Genomic DNA, 20,908 nt, shown 5'->3' with positions numbered 1-20,908 from the left:
GGCTAATACTGGTAATAGCAACATAACATGTTCTTTGAGTCTTACAATGACTCCTCTCATTTCTTGTATTCAAGCATGCTCATCATTTTTCAAAAGCTAATGTCCTTGAACATCATCAATCAATAAATGTGGGAGATGGGATTTTACTAGGTTTTAACCTGTGCATATTGTGGATGTGCAATCTACTAATGAGTCAACAAGTTCACATGAATCATGAATGATCTATTTGATAAAAGGGTGCAAGATGATTTGCTGCATGAAACAAAAACTTCTACTAGCACTTGCTCAATTCAGGGCTAAAAAAACTTTAAAAAAAACTCCAGGGGTCACAACTGTTATTATATAACGTCTAGTTCTATATACATGTAGATATAATAAGATGTAATAAGTCTGTTGGAAACAATTAAATCATACCAAATAAGGCTAAAACCTCCTTGGTGAGAGTTAGGCTTCCACTTAATAGAATGATTAAAAAAAAATTGATGTTCATTCGGTAGGTAAGGGGTTACAGTCGAAATGGGTTTTGAAAGCATTCAAAGGTACATTTTGTAAGTTACAAACAAAATTTAGCTAAAAGTTGTTTTAAACACCAACACAATAATGTGACTGTTTTTTGTGACAAAATATTATACGACCGTGACCCCAAAATTTTTGTGGTCATATATTGGTATGATGATGGCGTTGTCGTCCGAAGACATTTGGCTTTCGCACTATAACTTTACTATAAGTTAATAGAAATCTATGAAATTTAAACACAAGGTTAATGACAACAAAAGGAAGGTTGGGATTGATTTTGGAAGTTTTGGTCCCAACAATTTAAGAATTAGGGGCCATTAAAGGGTCCAATAAGCATTTTTTTTGGTTTTCGCCCAATAACTCTAGTATAAGTAAATAGAAACAGGGCTCACGCTACCAGGCGACTTGGGCGAAGAAGTCGCCTTCCCGACCGTCACTTCGCTTTCCCCGACCCCCAAAAGCGAAATCAAGTCGCCCTGTTCTTGACGATACTCGCTTTCAGTCGCTTCCGTCATCGGACATTTTCAATTTTTACCAAGTTGATGAAACATCAATTTTTTATTGATAATTAAAGAAATTCAGACATAAACGATTCATTATCTTTAGAAAAGAAGTTGAAGCATTGTCTTCGCAGTGTGTAGCAGGTTATTTGATAAAAATACAACTTTTTATCACTTCATGCATTTTCGCAAGTTCCGGTGCTTGTTACTCGAAAACGTACATCAACCTAAATTTCGGCGGCAAAATAAGTTTGTTACTTCATTTAAACGTGATAAAAGTTGCCTCCAGTAAATGTTTAATCCATTTATTGCATTAAAAACGTCATGTTCCTTTTCAAATAACTTGTCAAACATCGTTTATTTTTGTAAATTTTCTTGCATTCGTCCGCCATTGACCGATTTCTAAACTACGGATCTGAACCGGACCAGCTATGACCGAAATCCGTACTTTTACGATAATTACTACGGACGGACGGACGGAACAGCTGACAGAAGAATATTGATCCCAAAGGGAAAAATTACGCATTCCACACACATTAAGAGACTTTTGGTTACATCTAATTGATTCTTGTATATAATTCCCTATATTTTTTGGATTGTTTCAAACTATTGATTAAAGTTGCTTAACTCTGATACTATTATACTAATTTCAATATATTATGGCCCAGCTGAATATAACTTTTATATTTTTTTTTATGAGAAACACTGAATTTCATACACAAGATAATTTTTAATTAAATTGTAATAATTATATATTATAATTTCTTTACATTTTTTAAAATAATTTTTTTTTTAGTGCTAGATATTTAGTTGGAATAAGTTTCTCACAAGAACCTTAGTAAAACTTAAACAACTTTTAATTTCAAATGTTACTTTAATTGTATTTTTTTTACTCGGATATGAATTGAACAATATAAAAAGAACATTATTTACATATATATGGCCCTTTATACTATTGTAAAATCCAAACATTGTAGCGCACCGCACGAATGAGCACTTCTCTTTCAAATCTCACCACTTCTCCCTATCAGTTTCAAAAAGAGAAGTCACTTCTCCCTATAATTCTGAAGTAGTGTGAGCCCTGAGAAATCTATGAAATTTTAACACAAGGTTTATTGCCACAAGGAAGGTGGGGATTGATTTTAGGAGTTTTGGTACCAACAGCTTAGGAAATAGGGGCTAAAAAAGGGCACAAATAAGCATTTTTTTGGTTTTCGCACAATGACTAGTATAAGAAAATAGAAATCTATGAAATTTAAACACAAGGTTTATGACCACAAAAGGAAGATTGGGATTGATTTTGGGAGTTTTGGTTCCAACAGTTGAGAATTAGGGGCAAAAGGGTTTAAAAATTAAACTTTGTTTGATTTCATAAAAAATTGAACTTTGGGGGTTCTTTGATATGCCGAATCTTATGTACTTAGATTCTTAATTTTTGGTCCCGTTTTCAAATTGGTCTACATTAAGGTGTTTAATTTTAACAAAAATTGAATTCTTTGGTTTTTTTTTATACATGTATGCTGAATCTAAACATGTACTTAGTTTTTATACAACCCCAAAAAAATTTTGGGATCGTATAATGGTATGATGTTGTCGTCTGCGACGTCATAGTCCGAAGACACATTGGTTTCCAGATAATAACTTTAGTTTTATTTAATAGATCTTCATGAAATTTTTTCAGAAGGTTCAATACCACAAAAGGAAGGTTCAGATTGATTTTGGGGATGATGGTCCCAACCGATTAGGAATTAGGGACCAAAAGGGGCCCAAAACAAGCATTTTTCTACTTTCAGGATAACAACTTGTGTAGAAGTATTTCATTTGCTCTGAAATCATACTGCAATGTTTAAAACCATAATTAGAAGGTTTGGATTCATTTTAGGGGTTATGGGGCCAAAGTTTAGGAATTAAGGGCCACAAAGGGGTCAAAACCAGCATTTTTCTAGTTTCAAGACAATAACTTATGTGTAATTGTATGGATCTCTCTGAAATTGTACCAAAATGTACCATATAACAAAGGGGAGGCTGGGATGAAGTTTTGGGTTAATTGCCCAAAATATGTAGGAATTATGGGCCAAAAAAGGGCCAAAAAGAGGCATGTTTCTAGTTTCCAAACAATCATGACAATAACTCGTGTTTAAGTGTATGGATCTCTCTGAAATTGTACTACAAGGTTCAATACTGTAATGGAAAGCATGGGATTATTGCTCCAAGGTGGTTTCAAAAAGTTTGGGGGGGGGGGATTTTTTGGTTTACCATTTTTTAAAGGTCTTCCTTTTTTAGCTCACCTGGCCCAAAGGGCCAAGTGAGCTTTTCCCATCACTTGGCGTCCGGCGTCGTCGTCCGGCGTCCGTCGTCGTCGTCCGTCGTCGTTAGCTTTTACAAAAATCTTCTCCTCTGAAACTACTGGGCCAAATTAAACCAAACTTGGCCACAATCATCATTGGGGTATCTAGTTTAAAAAATGTGTGGCGTGACCCGGTCAACCAACCAAGATGGCCGCCACGGCTAAAAATAGAACATAGGGGTAAAATGCAGTTTTTGGCTTATAACTCAAAAACCAAAGCATTTAGAGCAAATCTGATATGGGGTATAATTGTTTATCAGGTCAAGATCTATCTGCCCTGAAATTTTCAGATGAATCGGACAACCCGTTGTTGGGTTGCTGCCCCTGAATTGGTAATTTTAAGGAAATTTTGCTGTTTTTGGTTATTATTTTGAATATTATTAGCTCACCTGGCCCGAAGGGCCAAGTGAGCTTTTCCCATCACTTTGCGTCCGTCGTCCGTCGTCGTTAACTTTTACAAAAATCTTCTCCTCTGAAACTACTGGGCCAAATTAAACCAAACTTGGCCTCAATCATCATTGGGGTATGTAGTTAAAAAAATGTGTGGCGTGACCCGGCCAACCAACCAAGATGGCCGCCATGGCTAAAAATAGAACATAGGGGTAAAATGCATTTTTTGGCTTGTAACTCAAAAACCAAAGCATTTAGAGCAAATCTGACATGGGGTAAAATTGTTTAGCAGGTCAAGATCTATCTGCCCTGAAATTTTCAGATGAATCGTACAACCCGTTGTTGGGTTGCTGCCCCTGAATTGATAATTTTAAGGAAATTTTGCTGTTTTTGGTTATTATCTTGAATATTATTATAGATAGAGATAAACTGTAAACAGCAATAATGTTCAGCAAAGTAAGATTTACAAATAAGTCAACATGACCGAAATGGTCAGTTGACCCCTTTAGGAGTTATTGCCCTTTTTAGTCCATTTTTAACCATTTTTCGTAAATCTTTTGTATCTTTTACAAAAATCTTCTCCTCTGAAACTACTGGGACAAATTAATCCAAACTTGGCCACAATCATCATTGGGGTATGTAGTTTAAAAAATGTGTGGCGTGACCCGGCCAACCAACCAAGATGGCCGCCATGGCTAAAAATAGAACATAGGGGTAAAATGCAGTTTTTGGCTTATAACTCAAAAACCAAAGCATTTAGAGCAAATCTGACAGGGTAAAATTGTTTACCAGGTCAAGATCTATCTGCCCTGAAATTTTCAGATGAATCGGACATTCTGTTGTTGGGTTACTGCCCCTGAAATGGTAATTTTAAGGAAATTTGGCTGTTTTTGGTTATTATCTTGAATATTATTATAGATAGAGATAAACTGTAAACAGCAATAATGTTCAGCAAAGTAAGATCTACAAATAAGTCAACATGACCAAAATGGTCAGTTGACTACTTTAGGAGTTATTGCCCTTTATAGTCAATTTTTAACCATTTTTCGTAAATCTTAGTAATCTTTTAGAAAAAGCTTCTCCTCTGAAACTACTGGGCCAAATTTAACCAAACTTAGCCATAATTGGGGTATCTAGTTAAAAAAATGTGTCCAGTAACTCGGCCAACAAACCAAGATGGCCGCCATGGCTAAAAATAGAACATGGGGGTAAAATGCAGTTTTTGGCTTATAACTCAAAAACCAAAGCATTAAGAGCAAATCTGACAGGAAGTAAAATTGTTGATCAGGTCACAATCTATCTGCCCCTGAATTGGTAATTTTGAGGAAATTTTGCTGTTTTTTTTGTTATCTTGAATATTATTGTAGATAGAGATAAACTGTTAACAGCAATAATGTACAGCAAAGTAAGAACTAAAAATAAGTCACTATGACCAAAATAGTCAATTGACCCCCTAACGAGTTATTGCCCTTCATAGTCAATTTTTAACAATTTTGTTAAAATTTGAAGATTTTCAATAACATTTTCCACAGAAAGTACTGTTATAGATAGAGATAATTGTAAGCAGCAAGAATGTTTAGTAAAGTAAGATCTACAAACACATCACCATCACCAAAACACAATTTTGTCATGTATCCATCTGTGTCCATTGTTTAATATTCACAAAGACCAAGGTGAGCGACACAGGCTCTTTAGAGCCTCTAGTTATAGATAGAGATAAACTGTAAACAGCAATAATGTTCAGCAAAGTAAGATTTACAAATAAGTCAACATGACCGAAATGGTCAGTTGACCCCTTTAGGAGTTATTGCCCTTTATTTTCAATTTTTAACAATTTTTCGTAAATCTTAGTTATCTTTTACAAAAATCTTCTCCTCTGAAACTACTGGGACAAATTAATCCAAACTTGGCAACAATCATCTTTGGGGTATCTAGTTTTAAAAATGTGTGGCGTGACCCGTTCAACCAACCAAGATGGCCATGGGCTAAAAATAGAACATAGGGGTAAAATGCAGTTTTTGGCTTATAACTCAAAAACCAAAGCATTTAGAGCAAATCTGACATGGGGTTAAATTGTTAAGCAGATCAATATCTATCTGCTCTACAATTTTCAGATGAATCTGACAACCCGTTGTTGGGTTGCTGCCCGTGAATAGGTAATTTTGCTGTTTTTGGTTATTATCTTGAATATTATTATAGATAAAGATAAACTGTAAACAGCAATAATGTTCAGCAAAGTAAGATTTACAAATAAGTCAACATGACCGAAATGGTCAATTGACCCCCTAAGGAGTTATTTTCCTTTATAGTCAATTTTTAACAATTTTCATAAAATTTGTAAATTTTTATAAACATTTCCACTGATATTACTGGGCCAATTCATTATAGATAGAGATAATTGTAAGCAGCAAGACTGTTTAGTAAAGTAAGATTTACAAACACATCACCATCATCAAAACACAATTTTGTCATGAATCCATCTGCTTCCTTTGTTTAATATTCACATATACCAAGGTGAGCGACACAGGCTCTTTAGAGCCTCTAGTTTTCAAAATTTTTCAAATTTCAAATTTAAAAAAGTTTCAAGAAGAAATCTCCAATTGCACAGTATTGTGCAATAGATTTGTTACATCTTTGACTACATTAATTTTGTGACAAAAACCTATATTATGTCAAAATTTGATCACAATCCAAATTCAGACAGAATCAAGCTTGAATATTATGACCAAATTTGCCCCAACTGTTCAGGGTTCAACCACTGGGGTCGTACAAAGCTGTGCCCTGTGGAGCACCTGGTTTGATTATGGGCCCAGTTTTCAAGTTGGTTCTAATCGGGGTCCGAAATTAAACTTTGTTTGATTTCAACAAAAATTGCTCAGTATTACACAATAGCAAGAAATCTTCAATTGCACAATATTGTGCAATAGCAAATATTTTCAATTGCACAGTATTGCACAATAGCAAGAAATATCTAATTGCACAATATTGTGCAATAGCAAGAAATTTTCAATTGATTGGAGTTATCTTTCTTTGTTCAGAATAGTAGTTGAATCAACTTAAATCATTGTTTTATACAATATACAATGTATATTCACTTTTACTACCAACTGATAAATTAAAACAATCTTAGAAATTTGAATTGAGATCAGTTTTGGAAAAAGGGAAAGGGGAAAGGGGGATGTGAAAAAAAATGGGGGGGGGGGGGGGGGGGGTACATTTTTCTCATTTCAGATTTCATAAATAAAAAGAAAATTTCTTCAAACATTTTTTTGAGAGGACTTATTCAACAGCATAGTGAATTGCTCAAAGGCAAAAAAATTTAAAGTTCATTAGACCACATTCATTCTGTGTCCGAAACCTATGCTCTGTCAACTATTTAATCACAATCCAAATTTAGAGCTGAATCCAGCTTGAATGTTGTGTCCATACTTGCCCCAACCGTTCAGGGTTCAACCTCTGCGGTTGTATAAAACTGCGCCCTGTGGAGCATCTGGTTCAAATCTTTTATGGTGAAAAAATTATAATCACATGTGCAATTTTATTGTTTTGTTAATGTTTAAATTGTAGAAGAATCTAAAGATTTAGGTCTTGATAGATTGATGTAGTTCAAAAAAACAAATTTGGTTAGGAAGTAGGACAACCTACGGTAAGTTTTTCATTCACATGTCTAGAAATGATTGTCATGCCCAGAAGGGATATTCTTGTCAGGTCACAGTGGTTGGTATGCTGGTACATCTGATGTTCAGTATATAACTGTCTTACACAGGATTATAATATGCTATACCACCTGAGTCTTGGCTCAAAAATACGGGTAAGAGGAAAATGTTTTAAAGAGGTATTTTGGGGAATAGACTTATTTAACACCAAGGAATTTTGACAGCCAGTCTAATGTATGTCTATTAAGATTTTATAGCTTTTTCATACATATTTTCTTTTTGAGATTATGATTTATAGTTATACATTTTTTATATCATTTTTGAAAGGTCTTATTTAAAAAGCTCTTAAACCCTAAAAAGACCTTATATTCATACAGAATAAAAGACTTTTCTTTGTCAGATTTTAGTATTATTTGCGAAAAGTACTTATTTCATATGTGTTTCTCTTTTATAAGTTGTATAAAATTGCATTCATGGATTACTTGAAAGTTACAGTAAGATAAAGTTATTTTCACTTACAAATAATGAATTATGTATGCATTTATTATTTTGTTGGATACATATGCATTTGTAGGTACAGAACAAAATATAAAATTTCAATTGAATTATTTATTTCTTGTCTTGAATTGAAATAGAGACTTTTTTTTTTTTTTTAATTTGAAGGTACACAATGTAGAGCTATTTTGTAAATATTGACAAAAGAAATAAATCTGCTGATTTTGTTAGACATTGCTTTAATTCATTTCTCCATAAATGAAAAACTCTCCATGACTGTATTTCTTTACTTTTAAATGAAAATTTATTGTTATGAAATGGAAAGTTACAGATGACAAGTGACTGTGATTACAAAATTCTGACATGGAATTGAGGTCTTCAACCTTCTTGGGAGATTTATTTTTAGTTCATTACTGGCCAAATTTCAAATGGACATGGTATTCATTCTGAACAATAAGATACTATTTACATTTATATTTCAGGAGTTACGGAATGACACAGAAGAACAAGTTGATGAAGTAGAAGAAGTTGAAGGCGAAGAAGATGAATCTTTATCACCAGAACTCTTAATCAAACATCCACTTCAAAACAAATGGGCCTTGTGGTTTTTCAAAAATGACAGAACGAAAGAATGGACAGCGAATCTAAAATTGGTTACGGCATTTGATACTGTAGAAGATTTCTGGGGGTAAATTATATATTTATTAGTTAAAATTTTAATTTAAAACTTAATTTCTAGTAGAAGTGAAAATAGAATTTAAAAGTTTATAGAGCAGAGTATTAGTTCTAATTGTTTATTGCGTAATTTAAAAAAATAAATTTAAATGGAAATTCCATATTTAGAAAAGAAAAAAAAAGTACAGTTATTAAGATAAGGCTGTGCATAAAAGTGATTTTATAATTATACCATACTCCATAGGTGGGGGTTTATACACATTTACTTATGTCTGCCTGTCTGTTTTTCCATCCATAAACTTCTGGTGAACCACTCGCTTATCAATGAATGGCCATGTCCCATTTTTCAAATCAAAGCTTCTTAAAATTGGTATCAAGCTATTTGTGAGCTATTGCTATATTCTATTAAGATGTAAATAAATACATACAGGTAAATATTTTGTGAATTGTAATTATTGTTTTAGTTAGGAAAATTATTTTAATATCAATTTTAGAATATTAAAATCTTATTAGCATACACAGTCTTTAAATTGTTAAAGCTGCATCTCTATAGTCAACAAAACAAAACGAAAAATTTGTATTTGAAAGTGCATGTTTTTTTCATTAATGTCAAATAAGTTTTATATTAGAATTGCATTAAAAGTAAAATTTATTGTGAAGTAAAATGAACACATGAATGCACTGTAAATAAAATAAATATTAAAGCAGTTAGTATTTTAATTAAAATGCAAGTCACAAGTTATTTTTGTGATGGTTAAGCATGAAAACTGAGAGTAAAGGTATATAGTAGGTATTAAAATAGAATTTATCTGTCAGAAATGGTTGTGTTGTGACTGGGTTGTCAACATTTGATGGATTATACCATTTAGTGTGACATGTCTTCTAGCCCACTAACCTATAAACAATTATTTTGTTTATTGCACAATGATGAGGAAATCTTGCAATCAATAATGTCCAAATATGAATTATTGTAAAATACTGATATTGGAGCTATTTTAACATGTTTAATGACAGAAGGCTATTATAGGGAAATGCTTGTTTTAATATGTTATATTTATTTATTAAAATTTCAAACTTTGCTAGACACACCCAGAAAAATAGAAAATTAACGTCATGTCATACCCATGATGTCAAGGATATCTGTATTATTATTTGGATGCTTATTTACATTCCCTACCACCCTTGCCTCTTGGTAAATAGAGAAAAAGAACAATTAGTAGAATAACAATATAATCATGTTTCTGAGTTTGAAGCTCAAGTTTGAAGTCAAACTTAACCCGTAATGTTGTTTGGTTATATTAAAAGACATTCAATTTCAAGTTGAAGATTGTAATACATTTACATTTCACTTGGACAATGTGTTTTGTAAACACAGATAATTTATTCTGATTTTAACATGTACAATGTTGATAATTTTAGATTATATAACCATGTACAGAAAGCAAGCAAATTACCCTCAGGCTGTGATTACTCATTATTTAAGGTAAATATTGAAGGAAAAAGAAATTATTTTCTTGTTAGCTTTTATTACATGTATAATTTAACTCTATATGTTATAACATCTACCAACCTGTTATATGATGATAGTATGTGCGTACCTGATCAGATAACATAGTCTGTCATATTTAAAGATCTACATACTTACATTAGAATTTTTTTCAATATAAAACATACATATATTCGGGAAATGGACTACTTCGAGCAAAAAAATAAGTCTGTATGATACGGAGAGTAATCTGAGACTCAAGTCACAACCACAATGTCTAAATCTAGTAAACAAAATGTTGGTGCCAGTACTGAAAAAAAGCTTTTTATTATTCAATAGAACAGTCAGGACTCTACTTCGTCAAAATTATCTCCCCATTACGCCAGTTCATTTTCACATTCGTAGAAATGGAAGCCATTGTAGGGATGACACGCTGCCAATTTTGCTCTTGGCAACCGACAAATTTATCCACATTGCACCATTACGATCCTTATATGTCAGTTGTATTTTTAAAGACAAATGTATCAACTAGCTAATGAGCATTAGTTAACGATCTATTGTCTGATCGGTTGTCAGGTGGAATTTTCGAAAATTCATAAACATTAAAAAAAATTTGAATTAAATATTTCCTGGAAGGGCAGACTAGATTTGTTTAGTGATTGAAGACTATAAACCCTAGTTTTCACACACAAAAAATTATAATTTTTCGAAGATATGCATTTTCATCATCCAACTTGAAAGACTGTCGTCAAGTACTTTCAGTAAAAAATAGCTATTCGAACACACCTACTCTGTTTTTGTGATTCATTAGATAGGTATTTCACTTGACCCATATATTTAATCTTTTAGTACTGTGATTTTTTTATGTTATAAAGTCGACCTGTAGCTTTGATATATAAAAATGATAGAATCTGAAGCGAGACGATGTATGAAATATTCTTACTTTGTACGATATCAAGACAAAATATTCAACTCAAACACGCCCGAACATAAAAAGGTGCACTCGATTTTCTCTTTTTGATGCAATTGTTACCCATTTTTTGAAATTTTTTCTTGAGTCACATAATGGAAGGGCAGACACGAAAATTACTGAACTAATAGATTGATATGTTTTCCGTCCGTGGTAATTTTTTTTTATGCATTTTCTACATCCAACTTGAAAGATACCCATGTCGTCGACTTGATATCTAATTGTTCTGCTTACCTATGTACTAAATAAATTGAAAACTTATGCAAATGGTGTTTTCAAAATAAAACACTTCATAATTGAGAAGAAAATTGTAATTTTGTTTGTTTCTATTAACTTTTAAAATTTTTGTCACTATAGTAAACATTACAGTAAGCATTTATCGCCTTCTCTAACAAAGAGCTTCAATTCTTTTGTTCTATTTCAACCTGGTTTCCGACTGAGAATGGTCTCCTTTTGCATGATTCTTAGAAATCTTAGAAACAGCCATTTCTACAATTATTAGATGCCACTATTTAGACATATCACATGTACAAATATTTCTGAAATGCATTAATATGTGGTCCCCACAGTCACAAGGATGATTCGAATTTGAATTAGGCTGTATTGTTAAAGGTCTGTTTGCCATTGATGGGGTTATTTTGATTATCCTGAATTTACAAGTAAACATTTGTCCTATTCATTTAAGGATGGTGTTCAGCCAATGTGGGAAGATGATGTTAATAAAGATGGAGGAAGATGGTTAATTAATTTAGAAAAAAATAAACGATCAACAGATTTAGATAATTTTTGGTTGGAAACAGTAAGTATTTTAATACATGGACTGGTCAAGTATCAGAAATAAACAGATTTGCATTCATTTTCTTAAACAAAAAGTTTTTTGGTAAATACTTATACTTGATATTTGGGGCATCTGAAGACTTGCAACCATTGCCTTTAGATAGATTAAATATGTGGTTAAGGCCTTAAGTTTGGGACATTGGAGCACTTTTCCTTGAGTATACCCCTGGGTATCATCATTGAGCAGTAGCTGACAGTTTCACTTTTTATTTATTGTTTTGAATAAACTCAGCATCTGTAATTTTCTAACACAATTATCAAAAAGTGCAAGCTTTTGCTGTTGCTTGCCAGCCATCGGTCATTGTATTGTCCACTTTTATCTTACTTTAGAAAAAATCTGAAATATAAGGACAATACTGAACATTTATCATTTAAAGTTAGGATATAAATTTCATTTTTTACGATGCTTCATAAGATACATGTATCTTGGTGGGGAAGATTTAAAGACAATCCAGAAGGAGTCACGTTTAGATGACCTTCGTGTAAATTTTTGATCGACTGTTACTTTCTAGCTGACACTTTCATTGGAACATTTTTTAATGGAAATAGATACAAACCCATTGAAATAAAATAGAAGATACTGCAGGTATATATTCTTAAATCATATCGAAATGACTATCTAATATTTAATTCTTATTTCAGTTATTATGTTTGATTGGTGAAGCCTTTGAAGATTTTAGTGAAGATGTTAATGGTGCTGTTATTAATATTAGGAATAAAGGAGACAAATTGAGTTTATGGACGAGGGATAGTAGGAGACAGGATGCTACCATGAAAATAGGGTACATATACACATAGCAGTGCTATAAATTTGTGATGAATGATCCAATTTTGATATTTATTAATCATAGCACATGTCATTATACAATAGAGTGATGATATCGCATAAACTTTTGATCACTTGATAGCAGTGGATTAAAAACTGAAACCACTACCAGAAATTTTTAATAGTTTGACACTTTGAAATCATTACAAGGGACTTTTTAATTGATTGCACACTAAGAAACCTCTACCAGGGATTTTTAATGGATTTGACACTTTGAAATCATTACAAGGGACCTTTTAATTGATTGCATACTCAGAAACCACTACCAGGGATTTTTATTCAGTTGACCACCAAGAAACCATAACCAGGGATTTCTAATCTATCTCTTAGGGGCAATTGTAATAGTCTTTTTATGTTTACAGTTTTTAGAATAATTTTCTCTACAAACATAATTGTTAAGCTATTCACATTATGATCATGGGTGTAATTGCTATTTGTTAGATTTACACATTAATCTTTTTTTGCAGAAGAAAATTAAAAGAGAGACTACGAATACCAAACAAATTAGTAATAGGATTTCAGGTAAACTATATCATTGATATATATGACATATTTGTCTTTTGCCCATGAATGCTATCAATAACTAAAATTACATATTTTGGTTTGTTTATCTCCCCTCATACTGCATTTAAATACCATTAATGTTAACCAAATTACAACTTTAATATAAGTTATCTCCCCTCATTCTGCATTTAAATACCATTAAGGTGAACCAAATTGCAGCCTTAATGTAAGTTATCTCCCCTCATTCTGCATTCAAATACCATTAAGGTGAACCAAATTACAGCTTTAATAAAAGTTATCTCCCCTCATTCTGCATTCAAATACCATAAAGGTGAACCAAATTACAGCTTTAATATAAGTTATCTCCCCTCATTCTGCATTCAAATACCATTAAGGTGAACCAAATTACAGCTTTAATAAAAGTTATCTCCCCTCATTCTGCATTCAAATACCATTAATGTTAACCAACTTGCAGCTTTAATATAAGTTATCTCCCCTCATTCTGCATTCAAATACCATTAATGTTAACCAAATTGCAGCTTTAATATAAGTTATCTCCCCTCATTCTGCATTCAAATACCATTAATGTTAACCAAATTACAGCTTTAATGTAAGTTATCTCCCCTCATTCTGCATTCAAATACCATTAAGGTGAACCAAATTACAGCTTTAATAAAAGTTATCTCCCCTCATTCTGCATTCAAATACCATTAATGTTAACCAAATTGCAGCTTTAATATAAGTTATCTCCCCTCATTCTGCATTCAAATACCATTAATGTTAACCAAATTGCAGCTTTAATATAAGTTATCTCCCCTCATTCTGCATTCAAATACCATTAATGTTAACCAAATTACAGCTTTAATATAAGTTATCTCCCCTCATACTGCATTCCAATACCATTAAGGTGAACCAAATTACAGCTTTAATATGAGTTATCTCCCCTCATTCTGCATTCAAATACCATTAATGTTAACCAAATTACAGCTTTAATATAAGTTATCTCCCCTCATACTGCATTCAAATACCATTAATGTTAACCAAATTACAGCTTTAATATAAGTTATCTCTTCTCATACTGCATTTAAATACCATAAATGTGAACCAAATTACAGCTTTAATATAAATACAAATATAAAAAAGTATATTTACAAATTTGAAAGAACACAGATTTGAAATATTTTAGTGTTTCAGTGTAAATGCTCAAATCACTATAGCTTAAAAAAATTCTACTGAACATTCAAGATGTCTACCATCACCACTTTACTCCGATAAACAGCAATAGATACTATGGTGAACAGAAGAACATAGACATGATACAAAGGTACACATGGTGATAGCAAAACATGGACCTAACCGAATATGATAAATGGGGTTGGTTATTTTGTAACCACAACTCATTACCATCTCGATGAATTTTAATACAAGATTCACAGAATCTTTATAATTTGTTAATTCTTTTTTTACAAGTGACATCAACTTAATGCCTTTAGATGAATGGTAATATTCATTAATTGATACCATTGTACATCTTTTCTTTTCTTTAATTTCTATTTTTATTTTTTAGTAAAACTGTAACAATCTTTTGATTGTGTTCATTTAATATTACGATAGTTCAATTACAAACTTTTTATTGCTGTAGTTTCAATATGGTTTGTTGCTGTATATTTCAGGCACATAGAGACACCATCTCAAAATCAGGATCTACAGCAAAAGATAGATACAGAGTATAACAGTAGCTGTGGAAGAGGTGTGATTGTTTTGTGTGAAAGATGACCGTACATCTCTTTATAGATGATATTTATTATACTGTAAAACATATGTTGATTTAATTGTTTTTATTGAAGTTGAAAAGTATCATTGTCTTTGTTGTTAAAGCGCTTAATTTTTTGGGGGAATCACAAACGATATATTATAGTGCAAGGGGAAATGGATTTGTGGTTTTCATTGCATGCTATGATAGAGAAGGTTTGAAAAAACCCTAATATTTAAAACAATCTATATAAATAAGAATTAAATAGAATTCCATCTTCTGAAGTTCAGTGCATCTCACAAAAACAAAAAATATGATCAGTGTGGGAATCAAATTATGGGAGATTGGAATCACAGTTTTATTTTGTTATTCCAACTTGAAACAATATAAAGAATATTGAGTAGATTATAATTAAGTGTTTAAGTAGGGAATTCAGTGTGTAGGGCATCCATTTTAAAATGTTCATACCTTTCTTGTTTTTTATTTTCTATATTTTCAATAGCCTTCTTTCACGTCCTATGAGAACACAATTCTATTTTAATACAGATGTAATATTTCAGAGAGGGGGAAAAAAAAGAATTTTAAAAGAAAAGCTGAATTTGGATTATCAATTTTAAAGAAGCCATAGATTATAGGCAATCTTTATTTGAACTTTCTTACTTTTAACTTCTATTTCCTATCAAGATATACTTTTTGTTTGTGTTTTTTTCTTTCTTTTTTTTTTTCATGTTTCCATTTAGAATCGTGTTTGCTACTGTAGTTAATGTATATATTTGTCTATAAAGAGATGATTGTGTAAGATACATGAAGTATAGTCATGTATAAAATTTATCATTGGAAGAAGTTACATAATGCTTGTAAGTTGTTATTTAAGGATACAGTGAAGTGGTACATTCTCTTTCTAAATAAGTGCCATTCGAAACTGCATTTATTAATTTCTTCATTTAATATTAACTTTTTCTATTAAGAATAGGTTATTTAGTTAGTGTTTTTTTGTGGAATTATTTATTATCAAAGATTCTTCCTTTCTGAAATTTCATTGAAATGTTGTTTTTTTAACTGATTTATTTTGATTTTAAGTAAGTCAATATTTATCTTGTTAGATTAGACAGAAATGAGAAAGAATATTGATATCTTATTTTTTTGGCTTGCTACTTTATCATTAACCAGTTTGTAAAGTCAGTTATCAATGTTATGTTTTTGAAACCTTTTTTTTTTATATATAAATAGGACCTTTCCAACCCTTCCAACCATTTAATACTAGAACAACCTTTACAAATTATTTATTTATAAAGATAAGTTTTATAGTCTCAAAATTGGAAAAGGTAAAATTCCTTTTTCAATGTTCCGCCTTTTTTCTTTCTTTCGTTAAGTTTTCAAACATCATTCATAAAAATCTGTATTTTCCTCAAAGCTAGATAAATTCACTTTTAACTTAGTTTTTTTGTATTTTCACAAATGCCATATTGGCATATAATGCACTCCTAATGCAACTGTTTTTGAAAATATCTGACAAAATCTTTTAGTTCACAGTTTGACTGAGTTTTATAAAGCATTCATTATTAGCATTTTAGGAGGTAAATTTCTCAGAAATTTGATTGCTTGTGATAATGAATATATGTGTTATGTAAAAAAATCAAGCATGAGAAATCAAATGAGTTCATTGATCTTCGACTTGTATCATATTTTCATGTCACTTCACTGTAAAAAAAATATTTTGTTCATTAACTTGAAGATTGTATTTTTATTTGTATATTATGCTGACATATTTAATCAGTCGTGATGCTTTTTAGTTTGTATGTGACAACCTTTAGAAATAGGACTGTTTATCTTGTTGCTTTGGTTAAATGTTAAATTTTTATGTCCTTTTGTGTCCATCTAGCATTAACATGGCGCTGTTTGAAGGCAATTTGATATATTCCTGATTCATAAGTGTCCTAATCTTTTTAACTGACTGTTAAAAGTAAAAATTATGCTTATGAGTTTCTGAGAACCTGTTTTTGGAAGTCTGAATAAAATTAATTGAAAAAGCACCTAGCAACAATGTCTTTTTGAAACAAATACTAAATCCTTGACATGAGATTATTGAGATCTAAGGGGACTTTGTAACATCATCTTGATATAATCAGTACTTGTTTTAAAGGATTTTATACCTGGTTGAAGTTTCAATTATAAAATAATTCTGGAAGCATACAATATTTTGAATGTAATATTTAACATTTATTTTGATATCATAATAAAAATGTTCTACTTACGGAATATATTTAAAGAATGTTTTTTTATGTCAAGGACTTTCTATTTGATAAAAAGTCCAGATGGAACAATAATTCTGTACATTCATTGTAGTATACTGTAGTATTTGTATTAAAAATGCTTTATTGAACTAATCAGAACTTAAATTGGTGTTTATACAATTCACTGGAAAACCAGATGTTTATTTTTGTTTTCTTTCATTTTCTTTCTTGGTTTCTTAATTTACTGGATTGAGTGGCAAGTTTAATTCTCCTCAAATATAAATATGTTTACAAATTTGAGATGAGAGAGAGAAAGATATCCCCAAAAGCATTGACCTAGAATCTACTTTGAATGATACTTTTGAAAAGTGTTAAAACGTGCAGCGTACTGAAGGAATAACAGATGATTTGATTGGTGCCAATAATTTATAATTAATTAACAATTATCTTAGAAAAATTGAAAAAAAAATCAGTTTTTTTATTGATTTATTTTTGCTTTGTACATCCAAGTTGTTATTATGCCTATTGTTCAACAGCAATTAATTGACATTTAGAAAAATAAAGTATTATTCTCAGTTCTCTATGATGGGTAATATTAAAATCCCCAATAAAAAAAGAATGTGGCTGGAAAAAAAATAAAAGTATGTTAATATTGTAATATAATTTTTTTTAAAGTGGTCTGTTTGTTTGGCTATTTTGTTGATACACACAAGTTTTCTAAAATTAGGCATTTTAAAGCCAAGTTATTTAGACATATTTCATAAAAAGAAGAAAATGTAGATAGTTTAATTTCTGTTGGTGGCTGCTGAAGGTTTCTAAAGTGCTTTTTATGAATTTCAAACATGTTTAAAGGAACATGAACTGATCTCAATCTGGGATTGGGGTAACATAATAGAATAGTCGAATGTATTTCTTCCAGAGTTTTTTTCTACAATATTTTCCTTGTTTGTGATGACAGTGCTATTGTTATTCTATGTTGAGAGTTGTTACTTGTTAACTGTCAAACATACAGATACATGTATAAAACTGAAGTGCTTTGTTTACATTACATTTTGGCCTGTTTATATACAACAATAATATTGATGACCATAACAAGACTTGGAGAACAGTTGACCATCTATTCACCTTGATGTGCTATGTAGAAAGGAATGGTCAGACAACACAAATAACCTATGTGCTTTACAGGATTTGTTGTGACTTAAACTACTATTTGTATGTTAAACTAAATATGTTATTTACAACATAAATGAATTGTTTTCCTTCTTGTTTGTTTCAGCGTTACATTATTGTGTTTTAAATACTGTTAATTCATTATTATTCATGATTTATCAATTTCTGTGGATTTCATAGTTAAAGGTGAACCACTAATTTAAATGTTCAATGAATTACAAAATTTCTATAGACTTAAAGCAGACTTTGGCAAAACTACAAAGTCAAATATTGACAAAAATACAAGTTTTTACTTAATCAATCCACAAAAATTGTAACCCATGAAAACCACTAAATTCACAGGACATTAAATATATTTGCTTGGTCTCTGTTTTGTAAAAATTTTCCCTTCCATAAACCCTAGAACATTTGATCATTTGATATAAATATGGATGAAATGTTCTGTAAACATTGCATTGTTTGTATGTTTTGGAAATTATTGTATTTTGTGTGTGTAAGCATGATGATACTGAGAAGCTTGTACACCAAAATATTTGTAATAAATTGAAATGAAAACTTGCTGATGTTTCTTCTTTTAATTTTACTTTATATTTAATAGTTTAATCAAAGCTGTCTTATGATTTCCATGGATATGAAGAACACAAAAAAAATTAGGGTTTGTTGGTTGTCAGTGCTCTTGTAACATTTGGATTATTCAGTTGAAAATCCTCTCTCTGGTTAAACCACATATCCCTTCAGTTTGTTAGTTTCCAGAGTTGCCCATCTATTGACTCAAGAACCATCAGTCTCAGACTTCACACTATAACTTAAACCATAAGCTCAGTCAATTATATCAAACATCAACACAAATAAATTTATTGGTTGAGAAATTTTGTCTCCAGGTAGACCATAGGTGATAATATAAATAGATATAGGAAGACGTGGTAAGAGACAACTCTCCATCCAAGTAACAACTTTTAAAAGTAAACCATTATAGGTCAAGGTACGGACTTCAACACAGAGCCTTGGTTCACACCGAACAGCAAGCTATAAAGGGCCCTAAAAATTATAATGTAAAACTATTCAAACAGGAAAATCAACGGTCTAATCTATATAAAAACGAGAAATATGTATGAACTACATAAACAAACGAAAACTTCTGTACATCAGATAAAGTATGGATGACCCAGTCAAGAATCATTAAGATAAGCTTTATATTTTACAGTTATACATTTTCATGAGTACTATTTGTGAATTGAACTCAGGTACTTGGCTTGTTTCCTATCCTTGTCACTATATAACCTATGATTCATTGTGATATTGGTCAATAAATCACAATTTAAATTTAAGGTGAAAAAGGGGTCCATTTTCATCTTTAAGTGCCTTATTGAACCTTCTCCTTTCGTGAAACTTTGTAGATATCTCCATACTGACAGGAAATTATGATTTCAACTATTGTTTTTATCAGTTTTATCGGTTATGCCCACCTTTGAACTTAGAATTTTGGCAAATATACAACTGCAACAGTTTGTCATTCCAACTCCTCTCGAACCACATAACAGAATTGTATGAAACTTTATTGATAATTAGTACATACTATATGTAGGTGTGCATAATGACACATTTGAGATTCAATGCTTTTTCTAAAGAATTATGCCCCTTTGAATTAGAATTTTGACTATGATATACAAATTCAATAGTTTGTTAGCACATATCTCTAAAACAACATAACATAACAGAATCTTATGAAACTTTTTTTACTTAATAAGGTCATAAAATGTTAATTTTCATATTCACACAAAAAAAATAATAATACTGGTAGTTATAGTAGGAGTTTTGAATCCTTGAACTTTGAAAGGACAGTTATTGTTTTCTCAGTGACAATGTGGTGTTGGTTATATGAGTGTGTTCAAATTTAATTTGATAATAAAACATGTTCAGATGGGAGACATACAGATGGGTATAATCATATTTAATTTGAGGCCAAAGGTCAAGGTCAGAACTGCAAAAAATAAACTGAAATCAAAGCATTGTAAGCGCTATTGGCAGGTAACCAAAAACCAAGACAAATTATAGTTTAGTTAGAAATTGTTGCTTCTGTCTGATGTCTTCAGATGCACTTGTTTTAGCAAAATTTCTACAGTTGTGAGTAGAAAAGGGTTTGAAGAAATCAATTTTATGCAAGAAGTCAGGACTTAGTGTGAGGATAGCTGACATACTTTGCAGTTTGAAAGTAATCACTGTATTTTTAATAGTGTCAGCTTGTGAACACAACTCCTCTGAAATCATTCGACAGAGCTAGAACTCTCACTCTTTAAAGAATTGTCTGCCATGTGTAGTGGACAAAATTGTACCATTGTTGGAAAGATTGGAACTTGTTCTAAATCTTTCCTTAGGCACTGGCCTCTCTAACAACACAACTGGTTAGCTACTATTACTAAATGTATTCACACTGAAATATAGTTCCCTATAGTTCTCATGTATGTTCACATAATATACATATAAACTGTTAACAAATGGGTATATTTTTGGAGCAGTTCATACAAGAAGGTATGTCATTAAGGTGTCTT

General features: G+C 31.2%; 1 protein-coding gene across 2 annotated transcripts in view; it reads left to right on the top strand.

Annotated features, from left to right (window-relative positions):
• The window catches only part of LOC139489508 (eukaryotic translation initiation factor 4E-like), a 30,305-nt gene extending 11,388 nt beyond the window's left edge, over positions 1-18,917 (top strand). Inside the window, exons 1-7 of one of the 2 annotated variants that reach the window (XM_071275992.1) lie at positions 7,448-7,564; positions 8,387-8,592; positions 9,999-10,062; positions 11,721-11,834; positions 12,515-12,654; positions 13,166-13,220; positions 14,876-18,917. In XM_071275992.1, coding sequence (XP_071132093.1) covers positions 7,529-7,564; positions 8,387-8,592; positions 9,999-10,062; positions 11,721-11,834; positions 12,515-12,654; positions 13,166-13,220; positions 14,876-14,935 — 675 coding nt within the window. In that variant the 5' untranslated portion in view covers positions 7,448-7,528 and the 3' untranslated portion in view covers positions 14,936-18,917. Of the gene's footprint in view, positions 1-7,447; positions 7,565-8,386; positions 8,593-9,998; positions 10,063-11,720; positions 11,835-12,514; positions 12,655-13,165; positions 13,221-14,875 lie in introns of those variants that run through there. The other variant, XM_071275993.1, reaches the window with a different exon arrangement.
• The last annotated feature ends 1,991 nt before the right edge of the window (positions 18,918-20,908 follow it).

This window comes from Mytilus edulis, chromosome 9 (genome assembly GCF_963676685.1).
Source record: "Mytilus edulis chromosome 9, xbMytEdul2.2, whole genome shotgun sequence".
In the NCBI taxonomy this organism is placed as follows: Eukaryota; Metazoa; Mollusca; class Bivalvia; order Mytilida; family Mytilidae; genus Mytilus; species Mytilus edulis.
This window is presented reverse-complemented; position numbering and strand designations above follow the sequence as displayed.